Here is a 21968-nt window from a genome sequence, read left to right on the forward strand (position 1 = left end):
TTATTCTTTTGTATACTCAATATTTCATTATTTCAATTATTGTAAATTTTTTCAATTTTTAAAATTATTGTATTTTTTTTAATTTTATTTATACTAGTTGTTATTTTTTCAATAATGTATTTTTTTATTTTTAATTTATAATTGTATTATATTTTTATATATTTTATCCCATTTTCTATATTTCATTCATCCATTGTATTGTTCAAATTCAAGAAATAAAATCCCTATTTTTCCAATTTGTTGTTCATTTTGTGTTCTGTTAAGTATTTAAGTATTTTTTATAATTTCTTTGTTTAATTTTCCAATTCGTTCTCAAAACTCAAATGAATTATTGAATTTAGGAAAGTGAAGTATTTCAGCAAAAAAAATAAAAAAAATCAAAATGTCAAAAAAAAAACAATTTGGCCCGGTTTGGCCCAGGCCCAAGGCTCAGCCCATAGCCCAGCCTGACATATGTCAGGCCCACTACAAGGCCCACAACCCACCCGACCAGACATGGACCCACATGAACTTGGGCCATGAACTACGCCAGACCGACCCTCCAAAGTATCCAAAAAAAAAAAAGCACAGTCTGAACTACACTTTCCACTTGTGGCCCAATTTACACCTCTAAATTCATATTGGCCTGTATGTCTCTGACTTTGCCTATATCTAAATAAAATCAATCATAACAATAGATGTTAGATGGATAGTCCATCCACTTCTAACACCACAAACCGGATAAGAATGGCTAGTTAGACATGTATAATTGATAAGATAATGTTTGAATTGTGCTTAGATTGTTTTAATTAAATTAAAAAACGTCATAAGGCTTACTAATGCCTTTTGACTTAACAAAGCCTCTGTATCACGAGTCTCAAATGGTATAAAGCAATGATAACATTAGATGACCATTACTAATCTAACAGGTACCACAATCACCTCAACTCACGCACTCATATCATAGACTCGTAAATTTTTTTATTTTTCCATTGTTCATATGGACTAAAATCTTCCGCCTCTAAGTTCAAATGTACTACTGCCACAGTACATCGCACAAGTCCCAACACTGTTTCACTAACCCATTATTGTCACGAAGGTTTTAAAAATGGGAAAAAGACGGTTCAGCCCAGGGTAAGAATTAACAGACCGAGTACTGTGTCAGTTTGAAATTGATGCTAATTAACATATGGGCATTGGTGCATAGAGTATTGGTTGTTACCATTTTGAATGTTTATAGTTCTGTAGTAGAAATTAGAAATTTGCATTGGACCTGCCTGGACATCTTTATTTAAAAATTAGACCTGACATAGGAGACGGGTTCCTAAGTCAAACAATTCGATCATTTGGTTCAAGTGGACAATCCATTCTAACTTAAAAAATAAAATAAATATGGTCAAAACCATTTGGGTTGATGGTTCAATCACCTGCGACAGTGGGTTGTTGACTAAATTAACGGTTTTTTGTCAAAAAAGCGATTTTAGAGTGAAATGGAATTGGTTACCTGATTAATTCCTAGGTCAACCAATCCGACCATTTGGTCAGATCCGGTTTTCAAAACCATGATAATCACTAGGAGTGGATTCAAGCTTGGCTCGCCAATGTATTATAGGGCTCGAGCTCAAGCTTGTGCTCGGTTCGAGCTAGAACCTTGAGCTCGAGCTCAGCTCAAGTAAAAAACTCATAAGCTCGAGCTTGGCTCAGTGTAAGCTCGATTTGAGAAAAAAAATATATATATATATATATAATATTATTTATTTAATATTAAAAAAATAAGAATTAAAATAATTAAAATTATAATATTTTAATTATATATTTTATTTTCTCTCTCTCTATATATATATTCGAGCTCAACTCACGAGTCTCACGAACCGAGCTCTATTAGGCTTCAGCTCGGCTCGTTTATTAATCGAGCCTATAAATTGAGCTCAAGCTCAACTCGAAGCTCGGTTGAAACCGAGCCGAGCCGAGCTCAAGTAGATCATGAAGAACTCGGCTCGTGGTCACCCCTAATAGTCACACATTGAGAACATCGCCTCATAAATGAGGAGAGATATTTTTGAATAAGGTTTTTAAAATCGAATTGATAATGAACCAGTTAGGGGTCCAGTTCTCGGGTTGAACGGCCCAATCGTTCGGACCGAACGAGTGTCCTATTCAGACAAAAAATAAAAATTTTAAAAAATAAAAAACGACCAAACTGTTGAAGGGTTCGACTGCCCGAGTCAATGGTTTGCTAACCAAATCAATGGTTTTTGGCAAAATAAAAGTTTTTTGGTAAGATGGAAGGTTCCCGGTTTTTTCGTTCAGACCGTTTGGTCCGATCCAATTTTGAAAACCATGTTTTCAATATACGGCTCTAGTGGATGTTGAGACAATGTTGAGAGTACTTTGTTGGTATCAGATCCCCCATCAACGAGTCCTACCAACAAATGTATTCCAACAACCTACCAATATAATCTCACCCTGCATCTTTCATACATTATGGGTCCCAGTCTCTTGATGACATGCACTATGTTAAATCAAGTTGATAGGATCTCTTGCCCACACAAACTCTATTCACGTCTTCCTACATTACACCACAGCCATGCATGAAGAACACATCTCATCCTCCTACATAGTATTATGCAAGGGGAGATGTTCCCTATTCATGGGGGTAATGCGTTATGGGTGGATTAACTTTGGCTGTTGGGGGTTTACTGTTGAGAGAATTTATGGATTAGGCACGTTCATAGCAGTTCACCAATTCATGGCCATACTTTTGTTTTTACTCAAAATAAATAAAAAGGCAATTACTAGTTTGCCCACAATTGATAACGTGCCCAACCCAGAAACACGGCTGTTCAGCCAAAGTTTTTCCGTTATGGGTAGACGTGGGCAAGAGATCAGGAATCGTTAATACGGATTAACTTTGGCTATTGGGATTTCTGGGCTGAACACGTTTTAGATAGTTCACTATTCAATCTCGTTTTTAGTCAAAATAAATTAAAATATAATTACTAATTTATCCACTCTCATGGTAACGTGCCCCTAACAGCTAAAGTTTTTCCCATCACAGAACAACAGCCTATCGAGAAATTCGGGATTGGATGTCCAAATCCTCACGGCACGGAATTCTTGTTCAAATAACAACCATCTGTCATTGCCCCGCGTGAAGACTTCAGATCTGACCTACTTTTTTTACCTTCACGTTTTTTTTTTTTTTTTATTCACTTCAATTTCGAATGTGACAAGTGTTTCCTTTACTTTAACACATTACACATGTGACAAATTTCCCTCCATATAACGCCTGTCACTAAAGCTACTTGCGTTTGGTTTGAAAGAAAAAGATAGAAAAAAAAAAGAAAAAGGTATAGAAACCTATAACCATGGTTTTCAAACCATCCGTCCGACCGTTCAGCCTAAAAACCGATTGGACATGTGAAATACATATTCAATTTCAATTCACTATATACTTAGATATCTATGTTGAACCTAATTAATTCACATCAAAGCTTGTAAATTTGTATAATGTCCGCAACATATATTCAAAGTAAAATGTAAAACCACTGATGATGATTGTTCAGTTCATAAGTTTTTTTTGGCTAATTGTAACCGAAACTTGGGATCAAATCCCCTTACCACCAAGGTGTGTTGGTAGGGATACAAATGGATCGAATCCGATAAAAATCCATTGGATTTTCAAGAGCATAATTCGAATTTGAATATATTATTGGATATTCTATTTGAATTCAGTTCGATTAAAATCATATTTACATTATGTAATATAAATAATATAATATATATAATATTTCATAATTAATGAACCGGATCGGATCGGATCAGCCAGTTTTCAAGTTTGATTAATTCAGTTAACAAACCGGCTTTTCTGATCCGATCCAACTTACTAAGATCATGATCATGGGGGATATTCGAATACGCCTCTTAACTGATTGATATCGGATTAGGATCAAATCTGATCCGATTTATTTGCAGCCCTATGGGGGTTATGGGGATGGGGATGGGCCAGCCCCTCTCCCTTTAGCCACATGAGGCAAATGCATACACACAAATTAGATTAAAGCCAATAAATTTGCAACCCTACATTAGGAGTGTCAATGGAATTAGTTTTTTTGGTGTGAGTTTTATGAATAGATTAAAACCATCTGGTTTGAAAATAAATTGTTTCTTAACATAAAAACATGAAAATATGTTATTGGTTGTAAATGTGTTCTTAGTGTTTAAAATTAAGGCAAAAATCATGTTGTTTAAATTTTTGATGTGATAATTTCAAAAGCAAATTGAAACAAAAAATATTCACATCGTCAGACACCCCCCTAATTATATTATAGGGTTTGCATCTGGATTTTGTATCCTGATTATAAATGGATTGGAAAATTTTATAGTATGCTATTATGCTATATCAAAATTTTAATCAATAATGTTAAAAACATCACGTGGTCTATTTATTTTTTATTGGTTTATATTTCATAATATATATTTATTAATTCTCTATTCTTGTTTAAATTATGTTGCAACAATTTCTATAAAATGCACCATAAATTTTGTCTTCCATATATATATATATATATATATATATTTTATGTATAAATCCAACACCCATGATGAGTATAGGCTGGTTTCCATTCTCGTCCCAAAACAACTCCTCTCAAATCTAGAGACTAGGGTTGTAATGGGTCAGGTGACTCGGGTCTACCAGATAGAACTGAACCAACCAAATCTAGTATGTCAATTCTGGTTTTAGGAGTTTGTTCCGATTAATAATCGAGTCTCTTCTCTTTCTTTCTTGTTCCAAACTGATACAGGTCCGAACCAATTATTTTGCTAATAACATATAGAGGTTTCCTTGTTTTTTCATAATATAGAGATTTTCTATTTGACATATAAACATAGTTAAAAACACTTGATTTATTAATATATAAATAATTTACTAATTTACTGTCACTTTTATTAAAATTATATTATGAAAAATAAAGTTATAACTTTGTTATTATAAATAATTATATATGATTGGTGGGATGGTTCTGGTTTATGATTTTGTCCCGATACTCGATTAATAACGGGTTCGGGATTGGGACACCTTGCCTCGACCCATTGGCAGCCCAATAATCAAGTCCGAGTCTTTTCACATTTATACCCTGCATATAAGTGTAAATGACAATGACATTCATTGGTGACGTAGAAAGAGAGAATTAGTAGAAGTTGAACTGTTGAAGCAACCGTATAACGAATTAACGACCACCACATCTCTATCCTCTCCTGACTCCGCTCTAACTATAAACATGAAAACATAGGATAAAAAACATATATTTTAATTAATAAAATATAAAATTTAATAGAACATATGAATCTGATATATATAGACCACAAATGATGACCTTCCGCTTCATTCGCTCTCTTCTGCGCGTCATCCAGACGGCAAAAAACAAAAGACGAATAATAAGTGGAATAAAAGAACCCTAGGCTTTCTGCAGAAAACAATGGAAGCGGAGGCAAGCGGGCTCAAGAAACAGCAGCTACACACCAAGCTCAATGGACCAACGAATTCCATGGTTACGCCCCTCCTTACAGATCTCTATCAGTTCACCATGGCTTATGCTTACTGGAAAGCCCGCAAGCATCTCGAACGAGCTGTGTACGTTGTCCTCCATTATTTTTGTTTCCTCTCCCTGAATTTCATTTTGCTGTCCTTTTATTTCCTTTCGTTGAGTTTCATTTCTTCATTGATTATTTGATTCCTTTTTTGTTTCCTGTTCAATTCGGATGGACTTGGTATTTTAAATTTTATTGTTAGAGTTGGCTGTAGAAGGGTAGTATTACTGCTCTGCTGATGTGACTCTCATTTAAGTGAGGGTACAATGGTAATCCTTGTATATTTTAGAAGAGTATAAATAAAAGAAGGGCCGATTAGAGATTTTGAGATTTTACTCGCTACTTCGGCTGTGACTTTTCTCTTTCTTTTTTTTTTCTCTTTTTCCTTCTCCTTCTCTCTCTCTTTTCCTTCTCTTTCTTCTGATTTGAACATATACGAACATCTAATCTGAGTTTTATCATGGTATCAGAGCCACGATAATCAGTTCAGATCAATCGTCTCCTTTTCTCTCTGTTCTACGCATTTCTCTCTAGGGTTTTGCAGAATTCTCATTGATATTTAGAGAGTTTTCCAAAAATGAAGAAAAGGACTGGTCGTTTTCTCCTTTTGGAGGTTTCCATGCCTCCAATGAGTGCAGTCGTTGTGGTTTTGTGTGATTGGTAGAAAGCCCTCTACTCGCAATTCGAAGAGGGCTGGTTTTGTGATGGTGATAGTGCAAACTTGGTACCCTCTACTCGACATCTTCAAACTAAATTGTGGTATGTAGCAAATTTCTTTTATATGTTGCAGAACTGAAAATATTATTCGTGAAATGTGTTGTGAGGGTTTCTAGTGCTGACAATAAACGACAACAATAGTGCTGTTGCTAAAAGTGGTGAACAATTGTGAATATTATTGCTGAAACAGTGGTGAATAGTTGTGAGTGTTTCTGCTGAAACCTGGTACTAGGAACCCTAGTGGTATTCAGTCATTCGTGTGGAGTGTGGTGATTTATTAGGGTAGTAGAGTAACAATTTAGTGGTACAACCTCCCACTGTTTTTTTGTGCAGTCATGGGAGACAACAGTAAATACAAATCAAGTGTGATGGTGCCTTCTGATTATTTGAATGTGTAGATGACTTCTATAAAACTAAATGGTGAGAATTATGTCCCTTGGGCTAAGTCTATTGAAGTTTTCCTGAAAGCCCAAAAGAAAGTGAAACATGTGAGGGAAGATAAACCCTCAATTGATTCTCCAGGATATGATGAATGGGAGTAGGAGGATGCTCAAATTATGACTTGGCTATGGAACATCATGGAGTCCAAAATTAGTGTGAACTTCATGTTTTTAGATACAACCAAGGAAGTCTGGGATCATGCAAGGAAACTATATTATGGACAAGATAACACTACTAGGGTTTACTAACTGTACTGAGAGTACTTCAATCTGCAACAAGGGAATCAGAGTCTTGAGGACTATTATGCCAGTGTGAGAAATTTACGAAATGAGTTGAATGTTTATCATCCTCTTACACTTGATGTCAAAATTCAGCAACAACAAAGAGAGCAGTTGGATGTGACTAGATTTTTAGTAGGGCTGAATTATGAGTATGAACCCATAAGGGCACAGATATTAGGTGGATCTGCTCTTCCCTCTCTTGAGGATGTGTTTGCTCGTCTTCGGAGGATTTCAGTTGGACCCATAGAGACTTCCACTATGTCAGATAGGTCTGAATTTGCAGTTACGAGAGAGGGAGGTCGTGGTGGTAGAGGAGGTCAGCATGGTCGTGGTAGTGGTGGTGGACCCATGTATGGTCGTGTTGGTGGTGGAATGTATAATCGTGGTGGTGGTCGTGTTGGAGGACGAGACTCAGGGGCAGCCCGTGGTAGGGGATGTGGTAATACTCAGAGAAGGTGTACTCATTGTGGTATGGAGGGACAAACTATCAACTTTTGCTACAATCTCCATGGCCCACATTCAACCTGGGCGAATCATGCAGATGTAAATGGTGGTAGCTCAAGACAAGAATCTCAAGTCATTGATAAGATCCCCACTACATCTACAGATACTTCCAGAAAGGAGATGGTGAGTGTTTCACGGGATGAGTATGAGTGGTTCATTCAGGGTACATCTCAACAGAACACAGATACCCTTGCACACACAGGTACGACTTGTCCGGCATCCACATCTTCCCGTTGGATTATAGATTCTGGAGCTTTCGATCATATGACTGGAACTCCAGGTGTGTTTTCATCCATTTCTCCGTCCTCCACTTCCCAATCTGTTACTCTTGCCAATGGCTCTATATCAGCCATATGTGGTGTTGGTAATGTTGACACTGACTCATTATCCCTCTCCTCAGTTTTATATGTTCCCAAGTTTCCCTTTAACCTGATGTCTGTGAGTAAATTGACTCAGTTTCTTAATTGCTCAATAACTTTTTACCCTTCCTCTTGTGTGTTTCAGGATCTCAAGACGGGGATGAAGATTTGTGGAGGGCATGAAGCTGGTGGACTGTATTATCTTGATGGAGGTGGTTCGGCAACAACTCTTCAGTCATCTCTCTCCCCTCATCAGTGGCACTGCAGACTTGGTCATCCGTCTCTTAGAGCTCTTCAGTTATTTGTTCCGTCGTTGCGTCGTCTTTCTAATTTAAATTGTGAGTCGTGTCAGTTTGGGAAACATCATCGTGCCTCCTTTAGTCCTAGAGTTGATAGTCGTACATCAAGTCCTTTTTCTTTAGTCCATTTGGACATCTGGGGTCCAAACAGAGTAGTGTCTTTTAATGGTTACAAGTACTTTGTAATTTTTGTTGATGATTATTCAAGGACGACATGGCTTTACCTTATGAATGAAAAGAGTGAATTTTTTTCTATCTTCCAAAAATTTTATGCTGAAATTCGCAATCAATTTGGTGTAAATATTAAAATTCTTCGTTCTGATAATGGCCGTGAGTATTTTTCCACACACTTTTAAGAATATTTGGAACAACATGGCATTATCCATCAAACCTCATGTACCTACACCCCTCAACAAAATGGGGTGGCTGAAAGAAAAAACCGTCACCTTTTGGAAACTACCCGGTCCCTCTTACATCAGATGAATGTCCCCAAACCCTTTTGGAATGATGTTGTACTCACATCTTGCTTTCTTATTAACCGCATACCCATGTTTATCCTTAAAGGTCAGTCCCCTTTCTCTATTCTGTTTCCCACGTTGTCTCCTTTTCCCCCTACTCCCAGAGTTTTTGGATGTGTGTGTTTTGTTCATAATCTTGGGCCTGGAATGGGCAAGTTAGATGCTAGATCCACTAAGTGTGTCTTTCTTGGCTATTCCAGGACTCAAAAAGGGTATAAGTGTTATAACCCTCGTTCTCGGCATTCTTTTGTGTGTTCTGATGTTACATTTTTTGAGTCTGTTCCTTTCTTCTCCAAGTCGGATACTTCTCCTCTGTTGCCATCACCCCCTCTTCCAGTTCTTATTGAGGATCCTGTTCCTCTTGTTCCGGTCGTGACCCAATCTTTGCCTCCAGTGCAGCTACCTGAGAGAGGACCACCTATCCAGCAAGCGTATACACATCGTCAGGCATCGGCTCCTCCCCTAGCTTCGTCACCGTCGACAGATCCAGCAGTTGATCCCACCTCAACCCCAACTCCAAGTTTTGACCTTGATCTTCCTATTGCTTTGCGGAAAAGTAAACGCAATTGCACTCTCCATCCCATTTCCAATTATGTTTCCGTATCTCACATTTCGGCTTCCCATCGACAGTTTGTTTCTATGTTATCCTTTGTCTCTGTTCCCAAGGATGTCCAGGAAGCCCTCAATTCTCTAGGGTGGCGCCAAGCAATGGAAGAAGAACTATTGGCCCTGACTCGTACTCATACGTGGGACCTCGCTACTCTTTCTCCTGGTAAGCATGTGGCCGGCTGTAAGTGGGTGTACATGGTTAAATACTTACGTGATGGAAGTGTTAAACGGTTGAAAGCTCGGTTAGTTGCCAAAGGTTATTCATAATAAAGGTGCTTTTGATTACACAGGCACCTTCTCTCTGGTTGCCAAAATTGGGTCAGTTTGTGTTTTGATTTCTCTTGCTGCTATGTTTGATTGGCCCTTGTTTCAACTTGACATCAAGAATGCCTTTTTACATGGTGATCTTCTTTAGGAGGTGTACATGGAGCAATCACCAGGGTTTGTTGTTCAGGGGGAGGATGAGAAGGTCTGTAGACTTAAGAAGGCTATTTATGGACTTAAACAATCTCCCCGTGCATGGTTTGGGAGATTTAGTGAAGTGGTGAAGAAGTTTGGAATGAAACAATGTCAAGTTGACCATTCCGTATTCAGCTATGAATCAAATGCTGGGAAGATTCTCTTGGTGGTATATGTAGATGACATTAGATGTAAATCAGTCCTCAAATATTAGGTGTAAATTTGAAGATTAGAGGAAAAAAAGAAGAAGAAGAGAAGTAAGAGCAGCAGTACAAGAGAAGAAGATGGCGAAAAGAGAAGGAAGAAGAAGAAGATTTGAATTATCTTCCCTTTCTCCTCTAGTCCTTTTTATTAAGAATTAATGTTAAGAGTAATGACAAGTATGCCCTTAAGTGGGCGGCCAGGTAGGCAGTAACATAAAGAGATTAAACAAAAAGAAATAACAGGCCCATTAAGAGAGGCCCATTAGCCAACAAGAAAAGAAAAGATATTACAAGAGAAGATACTATGACCCATTCGGCCCAGTCTCTTTACACTCTCCCTCAAGCTGAGCATAGATGTCAATCATTTCCAGCTTGCTTATATAGTGTGTCATTTTCCCTCTTGGAACTCCCTTGGTCAAGATATCAGCCAATTGTTCGTTTGATGTGATGAATGACAAACAAACTTCTCCTAAGGAAACTCTTTCCCTTATAAAATGTCTATCAACCTCAATGTGCTTAGTTCTGTCATGTTGAACAAGATTATGTGCAATGTTGATAGCTGCTTGGTTGTCACAGTAGAGCATCATTGGCTTCTCGTAGTCAACCCCCAATTCTTCTAAAGGGATCGTAGCCACAGTAATTCTAACACACCATGTGCCATTGCCCTATATTCTGCTTCAGCTGAGGATCTAGCAACTACAAACTGTTTCTTACTCCTCCATGACATAATGTTCCCAGCGACTAGAGCACAATAACCTGAGGTGGATCTCCTATCATCAATACATCCTGCTCAATCAACATCAGTAAAAGCTTCCAGCTTCATGTGTCCATGTTTGGCAAATAGAATACCTTTCCCTGGAGTACCTTTCAAGTAACACAGAACCCTTTCTGCATTAGCTAAATGAGTATCTCTGGGAGACTGCATAAATTGACTAATAACACTTATTGCATAGGAAATATCTAGCCGAGTCATGCAAAGATATAACAACTTCCCAAGCAGTCTCAGAAACACCCCCTTATTAGATAAAAGCTCACCATCTGTAGCAGAAAGATTATGATTGGGATCAATAGGAGTGGAGATTGATTTAGCTCCAAGTTTACCAGTCTCAGCAGGAGGTCAAGGACATATTTACGCTGAGAAATGAAGATACCATCCTTAGATCTAGCAACTTCAATGCCCAAAAAATACCGAAGATCTCCCAAATCCTTGATCTCAAATTAAGAGTTGAGAAATCTTTTTAGTTTACTGACCTCTTAGTGTCATTACCCGTGACCACAATATCATCAACATAAACTATCAAGAAGGTCACCAGAGAGCCATTTCTCTTCAAGAACAGGGTATGATCATATTGAATTTGTGTGTAGCCAAAGGAGACAAGAGCAGCCCTAAACCTCTCAAACCAAGCCCAAGGAGACTATTTGAGACCATAAATAGATTTCTGCAGTTTACTCACCTTGCCTTGCATTTCCTTCACATACACCCCTGGAGGCAAGAGCAGCCCTAAACCTCTTCATGTAGGTCTCCATTCAAGAAGTCATTTTTAACATCAAACTGGTGTAGGGGCCAATCAAAAGTAGCGGCTAGAGATAACAAAACCCTGACTGAGGTCATCTTAGCTACAGGAGCAAATGTCTCAAGATAGTCAATACCATACATTTGAGTGTAGCCCTTAGCAACCAGCCTAGCCTTAAACCTCTCAATATCAGAGTGATATTTAATGGTAAACACCCATTTACAACCCACTGGTTCCTTCCCTTCAGGCAAGTCAACAATATCCCAGGTATGGTTCTTATGCAAAGCATCCAGTTCATCCATCATAGCATCCCTCCATTCAGGTTTAGATAAGGCTTCCAGTACGGACCTGAGTATCACATGGGAAGAAACAGAAGCAAAAAAAGAGTAGTAGGAAGTAGAGAGAAGGTTGTAAGACAGGTGTTTGGAGATATAATGGGCTGTACACTTCTGCTTGCCCTTGCGGAGAGCAATAGGAAGGTCAAGGTCTGGGAAAGATGTAGATGGGTCAGAAGAAGGCTGACCTGTTACCTCAGTAATGATGGGAGGAGCAAGAGGCTCTTCTGTAGGAGTGGAAACAACCTATCCATGTCTGAATCTGTGCCTTTGGTACCACCTTTGGAGAACAGGATGAGGAGGAATTATAGGAAAATGAAGTGGAGGAGGAGGAGGAATAGGAATATCGGAGGTAGGTCCAGTGGGAGAAGTAGACACCTCATGATAGGATTCAAGAGGAATGGGAAGAGGAACAATTGGAGACATAGCAAAGGGCTCTTCAGATTTCTCCCCCTCAGGAGAAATGCTAAAGAAAGGAGTTAACTCAGAAAATGTGACATCCCGAGATACAAAGCGGGTGCCACTAACTGGATCAAAACAGCAATATCCCTTTTGTGTGGAAGCATATCCCAGAAAAACACATTTACGAGCCTTAGGTTCAAACTTGTATCTTTGATGACTGTGAATATGCACATAACAAGTGCACCCAAAAACACGGAGAGGAAGAGAAAAAATATCCTCATCTAGGAAGAGAAGGCTAAAGGGGGTTTTGAAGTTAAGGACCCTGGAGGGCATACTGTTGATAAAAAAAGTAGCAGTAAGAACATCTCCCCAAAATTTTATAGGAACATGGAATGCAAACAAAAGGGATCTGGCAACTTCAACCACATGTATGTTCTTCCTTTCTGCCACCCCGTTCTGTTGTGGAGTGTAGGAACAAGAACTTTGATGAATAACCCCAAAAGTTTCAAGATAGGCGGAGTGGGTTTTCTCAAAATACTCCTTAGCATTATCAGAACGGAATATTTTGATCCGAATGCTAAACTGGGTGAGGATGAGTTCATGAAATTTTTGCACAATAGTTGGTACTTCATCCCTGGATTTCATGAGATAAATCCAAGTGTAACGAGAGTAGTCATCAATAAAAAGGATAAAGTACCTGTAACCCCCCATAGTTGGCAAATGATCTGGCCCCCACACGTCAGAGTGAACAATATGAAAAGGAGAAAGAGATCTTTTATTGCTTATTGAATAAGAATGTCTACAATGCTTTGCCAGTTCACACGACTCACAATGAAGACTCGATAAAGACACTCCCTTAAGTATATTTGAAAATAAATGACTCAAAGCAGAAAATGACAAATGACCAAACCGAAAGTGACATAACAAGACTTTGTTAACTGACTCTAAGGCAACTCCATGAGGTGGTCCAAAAGCTCGATCCGGTGTGTCCAACAAGTATATTCCGTTTGCCTCATGGCCACTCCCAATCATCCTCTGAGATTGCAGGTCCTGAAAAACACAATGAGTGGGAAAAAAGGTTATGCTACAATTCATGGATTTAGTTAAGCTGCTAACAGATAAAAGGTTTGTGTTAAGTTTAGGGACATGAAGGACAGAGGATAAATAAAGGGTGTCAGAGGTCTTTATATCTCCTTTACTAGAGATGGGAGCAAGAGACCCAACAGCAAGGGATATTTTCTCTTTGCCAGAGAGAAGGTGGTATGAGCAGAAGAAATTAGACAGGCTGGTCATATGGTTTGATGCACCAGAATCAATAATCCAAGGGATTTTATGATTACCTGAAACTGAAGCATGATTTGCAGAAGCACGAATACCTGATTGAGCAAATGCAGATGAAGATGATGTGTTGTTGTTGGAAGAGTGAGATGAAGAAACAGTAGCTTCCAAGTGATTTAGTAGCCTCCCGTACTTTTCAAAATCCGCCTTCATTGCTGCCAACTGCTCAATGGTTGATTTTTCTTCACTCTCCTTATTTCCTCCTTCAGGTACTGTAGCAACATTAGCTGTCTTAGGCTTTCCTACTTGACTGCCCTTCTTAGAGCTTTTGTTATTCTTAAACCTATCAGGAAGAAGCTCAGGATGAAGCTTCCAGCAAGTGTCCTTTGTATGCCTCGGTTTCTTGCAATATTCACATATCTGCTCCTTTTTCTCAGTAGGACCCTTTGGCTTTATTCCAGCATGTGCAAAGTGTTCTGTAGGTGGACCCTACAACTGAAACTGCCGCCTACTCTCCTCACTGCTTATCATAGCGTATGCTTGGGAAAGAGTAACCTCATCTCTGGCCAGGATATTTTGCCTAATGATGTCAAACTCAGGGTTGAGTCCAGTGAGAAATTCAAACACCCTATTTCTCTCCACCAACTTCCTATACATTTCAGCATCATTCTTACTCTCCCATACAACTGTCTCCATAACATCAATTTCTTGCCATAGGGATTTCAGTATAGAGTAGTAGATTGCTACACTCTTCTCCCCCTGTCTTAGGTTCTTCACATCAATTTTCAACTTATAGACTTTGGCTACATTCAACTTCTGTGAATAGGTCTCAGTAACACTGTCCTATATCTCCTTAGCCGAAGACATCTAGAGATAATGCTGACTTATATGAGGTTGCATAGAATTGACCAACCATCCTATGACAGTATAGTTCTCTTGCATCCATCTCTCAAATTCAGGGTCTGTCTCTTCGGGTTTCACTTTACTACCTGTGAGATACCCGAGTTTTCCTCTACTACAGACATACATAAATTCTTATAGACCGTGCCTAAGCAAGATAATTTGTCCCATCTAGCTTGATTGTGGTCACACCAGTCAAAACGGAATCTACCGAGCCAAGGTCGAAAATCGGCACTTGCTTCTTGAAGTCACTTCCGTATGGCTCCATTAATCAAATGAAAATCAAAGAACCAGAAATTTTGTCTATATAAACTTACTTGAAGTCAAACCAGAACCCAGATGCTTGAAAACTAGGGTTTTACTCCGTCCAGTTGTTGGGGAGGAAAATAAAAGATGCAACTGCTCCTACCAGAGCTTCCAAATCTCTTCCAAACCTGAACCGCCCTCCTTTAGGAGTCAAAAGACACCTCCCAAGCACAAAGCGCTATACCCAAAGCTTCACCTTTACCTGTACCTTCGAAAATCTCTAAACGGCTAGGGTTTTGGGCAGCAACAGAACAACACCACTTCTTGGCAATATCCAGCCAGATTTAAACTCTCCAAACCCTCTACCAACTAGGCCGGAGATCCTCTGAACTATAGAGAACCTATCTCTCCATACACTCTCTTAATCTAAGGGTGTATGGGAAAAGAGGAAGAAGAAAAAAAGGAAGAAATAGACCTGCTCTGATACCAAGATGTAAATCAGTCCTCAAATATTAGGTGTAAATTTGAAGATTAGAGGAAAAAAAGAAGAAGAGAAGTAAGAGCAGCAGTACAAGAGAAGAAGATGGCGAAAAGAGAAGGAAGAAGAAGAAGATTTGAATTATCTTCCCTTTCTTCTCTAATCCTTTTTATTAAGAATTAATGTTAAAGTAATGACAAGTATGCCCTTAAGTGGGCGGCCAGCTAGGCAGTAACATAAAGAGATTAAACAAAAAGAAATAACAGGCCCATTAGCCAACAAGAAAAGAAAAGATATTACAAGAGAAGATACTATGACCCATTCGGCCCAGTCTCTTTACAATTGTTATCACTGGCAGTGACAAACCAGGAATTGACAGGTTGAAGACTTACTTGCATGATCACTTCCAGGCAAAGGATCTTGGGAAATTAAGATACTTCATAGGGATAGAGGTTACAAGGTCCAAGAATGGTATTAATCAGTGCCAGAGGAAATATGTTCTTGATTTGCTAGAGGAAACAGGGTTGTTGGATGCCAGACCAGCCGAAACACCTATGGAACCGAATGCTAGATTGGGTAGTGATACAAGTGAGGAGTTTGAGGATCCGGGAAGGTACAGAAGGCTGGTGGGTAAGCTTAATTACCTAACCATCACTTGACCTGATATCTTATTTGCGGTCAGTGTAGTGAGTCAATTTATGCAGAATCCGAGAATCCCACACTGGGAGGCAGTCCTAAGGATTGTGAGGTATTTGAAGGGTGCTCCAGGTCGTGGTTTGTTGTATAAGAGTGGGGGAAGTCTTGAGATAGAGGGATACACGGATGCTGATTGGGTCGGGTCCATATCTGACAGAAGGTCCACTACAGGGTATTGCACTTTTTTTGGTGGGAACTTAGTGACATGGAAGAGTAAGAAGCAGACAGTGGTAGCAAGAAGCAGTGCAGAGGCTGAATATAGGGCTATGGCTCACACAACATGCGAACTGGTGTGGTTGAAGCATCTACTAGAGGAGATGGGATACTCGATTGACACTCCTATGAAGCTATATTGTGATAACCAAGTTGCAGTTCATATCTCCTCTAATCCAGTGTTTCACGAAAGGACAAAGCACATAGAAGTGGATTGCCACTTTGTACATGAGAAGGTGCTTAGTGGAGTGATAAGTACAGCATATGTGAACACAGGAAATCAATGGGCAGACCTGTTTACCAAAGGGTTGAATCGGGGAAGAGTGGACTACATATGTAACAAGCTGGGACTATATGACATATACTCACCAGCTTGAGGGGGAGTGTTAGAGTCGGCTGTACAAGGGTAGTACAGTCCTTTTATGTTTAGTTATATATGTACTGCTCTGTTGATGTGGCTCTCACTTAAGTGAGGGCACACTGGTAATCCTTGTATATCTTAGAAGAGTATAAATAAAAGAAGGGCCGACTAGAGGTTTTGAGATTTTACTCGCTAGTTCGGCTGTGGCTTTTCTCCTTCTTTTTCTTCGCTTTCTCCTTCTCCTTCTCTTTCTTCTGATCTGAACATATACGAACATCTAATCTGAGTTTTATAATTAATCTTTTACTTTGAATCAATATAAGAACGTTAGTTAATTGCTTAGGGCAGAACGAGATGGTTTCAGTTGTTTTGCATGGTAGAATTTCCATAAAACAAGTCAGGATTGACTAGCGTTTTTTCTTTATGGTGGTTGGCCAATATCTCTTTGTTAAATAAAGAGAGGGTATAGTTGTTATAGTTGGTAGAATATATATCCACATTATGGCAGACTGTCAATTGGTTCTCGTTGTACCAAGCTGGATTGCTTTCGGCTTTAACATTCTAAAAGCTTCAAAGTTGCAAACGGCACTAAGGGATATACCTCAAATATGAAGTTTTGACTGCTAAACACAAATTGTTTTCACAGAAGTGGACATTTAAAGTTGCAACTTTAGTGCAACAGTCTTAGATATTAAATGGACAATGCCAGTTGAAAGATGATTGTACTGGATGCATATTCAATTGCAAAGTGAGCCAGAGTAAGAAAATTTTAATTATAAATTCCATGGTAAATTTAGAGCAGAAATAGTCTAGCCAATTTTGTTATTGATGGGAAAGTGTAGGCTCTTTTGTGTTAGTTTGAAAACTCCTTATTAATCAAGAAAAAAGAGGTCCAATTGGATAGTATAAAACCTATTTTAGTTCCATTAGCTCAAGACCTCAGGTATGGAGATCTCTTCCATATTTTCAAGTTTTGGGTTGCATTTATGATTGTTTGAGTTGTGAAGTTACATTTATTTTCTTCCACATATTGTTTGAAGAATTCCAATTTTGTCATATGTATGGAAATGCTCTTTTGAGGTTTTAAAATCAGTAGGACTAAAACAGAGTATATGACATGTAAATTTAGTAACAGTAGGAGTGTAAATCAGGATACACTTAAGATTGGAGACCAAGAGATAACTCAATGTGAATATTTTTGGACCTTGGATCAATAATTCATAACAAGGGAGAGGTTGAGAAGGGATGTCACTCAAAGAATAAGAGCAGGTGGGGCAAAATGGAGTGGTGCATCTGGACTTTTCTGTGATATGAGAATACCACTTAAATTAAAAAGAAAATTCTACAAAACAGTTGTAAGGCCAGCTATGCTGTATGGAGCAGACTGTTTGGCAGTCAAGAAACAACATGTTCAAAAAAATGAGTGTGGAAGAAATGCCAATGCTAATATGGATGAGTGGAGAAACTAGAAAGGATAGGATCAGGAATGAAGCCATCAGTAGAAACCTAGGAGTAGCTCCAATAAATGATAAAATATGAGACAGAGTATACTAAGATGGTTTGGTCACATGCATAAAACACCAACAGATCTAGTTAGAAGAAGTGATTTGTTACAAGTGGAAGGAGTTAGAAGATCTAGGGGTAGAGCAAAAAAAGGACGTGTAGAAGTAGTAAGAAATGATTTAAGCACTAATAATTTAACAGTGGATATGACTTTAAATAGAACGGATTGGCGAAACAAGATTCATCATTCATGTAGACGACCCCATATAGTTGGGATAAGGCATAGATGATGATGATGGTGATGGTGATGGAAATGCTGTTTTCCCATCATTTGATAATAGGATTGATTTAAAGATTGTGAACAACAATGTTTTTTTCATTTCTTTCAGTAATTATTAGCATCATGAAAGAAAGTGATTTTGGCATGGAATATTTCCCTATTTCCCTTTTGTGCTTGATGTCCTTGTTCTGTTCTTTAGATACCCAATGTAATTTTCTGTTTTCCTAATATTGGATATATTTCAGGTTTGATTTATTTTTCCGTAGGAACCCGTTTGGTGGTGAATATACTGTGTTTGCTGGTCTTGAAGAATGCGTTCAGTTCATTGCTAACTTTAAATTTACAGAGGAAGACATCTTATATCTCCGCTCATCCCTGCCTAATTGTGAGGTGAAGTAATTTTATTAACTATCATGTATATGTTCAATCTATGGCCCTCTTTTGATATACTGAATATATGGTTGGATATATCATGATACATGTTCTGGTTCTAATTTATCACTTGAAGCAAGTAGTAGGATTAAGAAATTCATTGGTGGTAAAATCAAAACCCAGTAGCAGAAACTTCTTAAGTACTTGGTTTGTGTCAGAGAAAGGAATTCTCAGAAATATCTAAATTTTAATTCCTAAAGTTTGTCCTATATTTATTTAACAGAAGGCATGGCCCTGAAAATAGTGGAGTTATAGAACAAGATTTATATAGTTTTTTTTTTTATAAGTATGGTTTCTGTATTAATGTAGAGGGAGAGGCTCCTTCAACAAAATATGTACACTAGTATACTGACTGTATATAAAAGAAAAGAGCTGGGATGAGTTGAGGCACTAGGTACATTTTTATGTTGTGTATTACTTACCACCACAAAAGGGTGCAAGGATGCTAATTTCCATTAGGGGAATAAGCAACAAAAAAAAGTTGTCAATCTTAGACCATGTTTGGTAGTGCTTAAAAATAAGTGCTTTCGTAAGGGTACTTTCTTAAAAGTGCTTTCGTAAAAGTACTTTTATAGAAGTGCTTTTGTAAAAGTGTTTTCACAAAACTAATTTTATAAAAGTGCTTTCATAAAAGTACTTCCATAAAAGTGGGTAGAAAAGTTTGGACAACCTGTTTTGATATAAAAGCTATAAAAGAAAGAAGAAAAAGGTTTCAATTGAGAAAGAGAGAAGAGAGAAGTGAATGGGAGAAGCTCAAGATTAGGTCTGGCTGCCCCTTTCATTAGATTATATACTCATAAATAAAAGAGAGCACAAAGACAAGTATGCCCTTAGTAAGTCGGCTACTTGTGAGAACTTAAAACATAAACTAATGAGCCTAAGGCCCAATAACTCCCTAACTATGCTATGTAAATAAAAACATGTTATATTAGCCCAAAACTCAACACTCCCTCTCATGTTGGGAATAAATGTCACACATTCCCAACTTGCGTAGATCATGCTCCGACTTGTTTCTTGCAACTTCCTTAGTAAGAACATCAACAAGCTGCAAGTTAGATGCAACATATGGCAAGCGAACTTCTCTGGATGTCACCCTTTTCCTTATAAAGTATCTATCCACTTCTATATGCTTCGTCCTTCTAAAGAATTTATCTTGTGGTTCTGATCAATAGGTGTATCAGCTGCCCTTGCCCCAAGTTTTCCTGTCTCCTATAGTAGATCTAGAACATAATTCCTCTGTGACTCTGTAAGATGAAGATCCCATGGTTGGACCTTGCCACTTCAATGCCCAGAAAGTACTTCAGCTCCCCAAGATCCTTAATCTCAAACTCTTTGTGCAAATTCTTCTTCAGGGTATCAATCTTACTCAAATCATTTCCTGTGACTACAATGCCATCCACATACACTATTAAAACTGACACCAGTGACCCCCTCCTTTTCACAAAAAGAGTATGATCAGATTGGGTTTGAGTATAGCCAAATATAACCAATGCACTTTTAAACCTGTCAAACCAAGTTCTGGGTGATTACTTTAAACCATATAGAGACTTCTTCAACTGGAATACCTTTCCTTTTTCCACATTATTGTAGAAGCCAGCTGGAAGGTCCATATACACCTCCTACTACAAGTCTCCATTGAGAAAGGCATTCTTCACATCAAGCCGGAAGAGTGGCCAAGAGTATGTAGCCGCTAGTGATAGAAGAATCCGAACTGAACTCATCTTTGCCACTGGTGCAAAAGTTTCCAAGTAATCTATGCCATAAGTCTGAGTATACCCTTTTGCAACCAGCCTCACCTTGTACCTTTCTATAATCCCATCAGCCTTGTACTTCACTGTATAAACCCATATGCATCCAACTGTCTCCTTTCCATCAGGAAAATCCACAATCTCCCATGTCTAATTTTTAATCAATGCTTTCATTTCCTTCTGCATAGTTGTCTTCCACTCAAGTTTGGAGAGAGCCTCACTAACACTCCTGGGGATAATCCACTGTAGAAAAGATAGTGTGAGAAGCAATGAGAAGTACACTTCCTCTTCCCTTTTTTTAGGGCAATGGGGAGATCGAGGTCATCTGCGATGGTGTTAGGAGTAGGGGTAGTAGTATCAATAGGAACTAAACCATCAGGGGGAACAAGAGGAATACCTGGGTCTGTATCAGTCGAACATGGAATCTCCGATGAGCTGATAGGGAGTGACGTGGGTTCCTCTACTATGGAATCAACCTCCCTGTGCTGTCGTAGGCGCTGTTGTGTAAAACATTGAGAGATAGGGCGCAATGGAGGTGGCAAAGTGGGTGAGATAGGTAGGTTAGACACTGGAGTAGACAAAGGAGTTGGAACAGGAAGTGGTATAGATTGCTCACTTCCTTCTCCAAAACACTCCCCTGAGAAGAACCCCTCGAGAAAAAAAGCTGTGGGCTCAAAAAAGGTGACATCCATAGTAACATACCGACTCCTGGAGATGGGATCATAACAATAATACCCCTTCTGGTTTCTTGCATACCCAAGGAAGACACACTTCTTCGCCTTAGGATCCAACTTTGAGCAGTGAGGACCAAGAACATGGACAAAGCATACACATCCAAACACCCTTAGAGGAATATGGAATGTCTCCCCCTCAGGAAAAAGAAGGCTGAACGGAGTGCTATATCCAAGAACACGAGAAGGCACCCGGTTAATCAAGAACATTGTTGTAAGAACTGCATCACCTTGAAAACAAATTAGAACTGTAGAGCTCAACATCATGCTTCTTGCTACTTCCACAATATGTTTGTTCTTCCTTTTTGCTACACCATTTTGTTGTGGAGTGTATGTACAACTGCTCTGATGGATAACTCCATGCTCCAATAGGTATGATGCTAGGTTTTTTTCAAAGTATTCCCTGGTATTGTCTGATCTAAATACTTTCACTCGTACCCCAAATGGTGTCAACACTATTTGATGGAATTGTTGAACCAAAGACGTTACCTCATCACGGGATCTCATCAAATATATTCAAGAGTACCAATAATAATCATCCACAAATAGAAGAAAATACCAATAGCCACCCATAGAGGAAACATGGTATGGCCCCCACACATTGGTATGAACAATATCAAAAACAGATGAACGTCTTTTATTACTTTCTTTAAAGGAATGTCTACAATGCTTTCCAAGTTGACAACTCTCACATTCCAAACTGGAAAAACTAACAGACTCAAACAATTTGGGAAACAAAAAATGCAAAGAAGTAAAAGATAGATGTCTTAACTGATTATGCCAAAGCATTAATCTGACCCACTAACTCTGACTCAATACTCCTGCTGATCTGATGACTGGGAAGCGCATCAAGGAGATAGATTTCATTCACCTCATGACCACTCCCAATC

At 38.6% G+C, this 21968-nt stretch overlaps 2 protein-coding genes across 9 annotated transcripts in view; both read left to right on the forward strand.

Annotated features, from left to right (window-relative positions):
• Positions 1 to 5351: 5351 nt before the first annotated feature.
• LOC104606581 (nicotinate phosphoribosyltransferase 1-like) overlaps positions 5352 to 21968 on the forward strand; it is a 94226-nt gene continuing 77609 nt past the window's right edge. For 6 of the 8 annotated variants that reach the window (XR_016076159.1, XM_088887467.1, XM_010271879.3 and 3 more), the window contains exons 1-2: positions 5352 to 5614; positions 18413 to 18557. Coding sequence is in view for 7 of the 8 variants with exons in the window: in XM_088887467.1 (XP_088743593.1) it covers positions 5460 to 5614; positions 18413 to 18557 (300 nt within the window). In the remaining variant the exon portion in view is untranslated. The remainder of the gene's footprint in view (positions 5615 to 18412; positions 18558 to 21968) is intronic. The other 2 variants (XM_010271861.3, XM_010271869.3) reach the window with 1 other exon arrangement.
• On the forward strand, positions 6624 to 8197 carry LOC148791228 (uncharacterized). Its single transcript, XM_088887484.1, has 3 exons — positions 6624 to 6636; positions 6988 to 7794; positions 8019 to 8197. Exons 1-3 carry the CDS (start codon positions 6624 to 6626, stop codon positions 8054 to 8056), a joined length of 858 nt encoding a protein of 285 aa, XP_088743610.1. The 3' UTR covers positions 8057 to 8197.

This window comes from Nelumbo nucifera, chromosome 5 (assembly GCF_055504915.1).
Source record: "Nelumbo nucifera cultivar China Antique chromosome 5, China Antique-T2T, whole genome shotgun sequence".
Lineage (NCBI taxonomy): Eukaryota > Viridiplantae > Streptophyta > Magnoliopsida > Proteales > Nelumbonaceae > Nelumbo > Nelumbo nucifera.

Coding starts and splice junctions, on each gene's coding strand:
- LOC148791228 (XM_088887484.1), top strand. Junction 7,795..8,018: donor TCATATGACTGGAACTCCAG/GTGTGTTTTCAT, acceptor TGTGTGTTTCAG/GATCTCAAGACGGGGATGAA.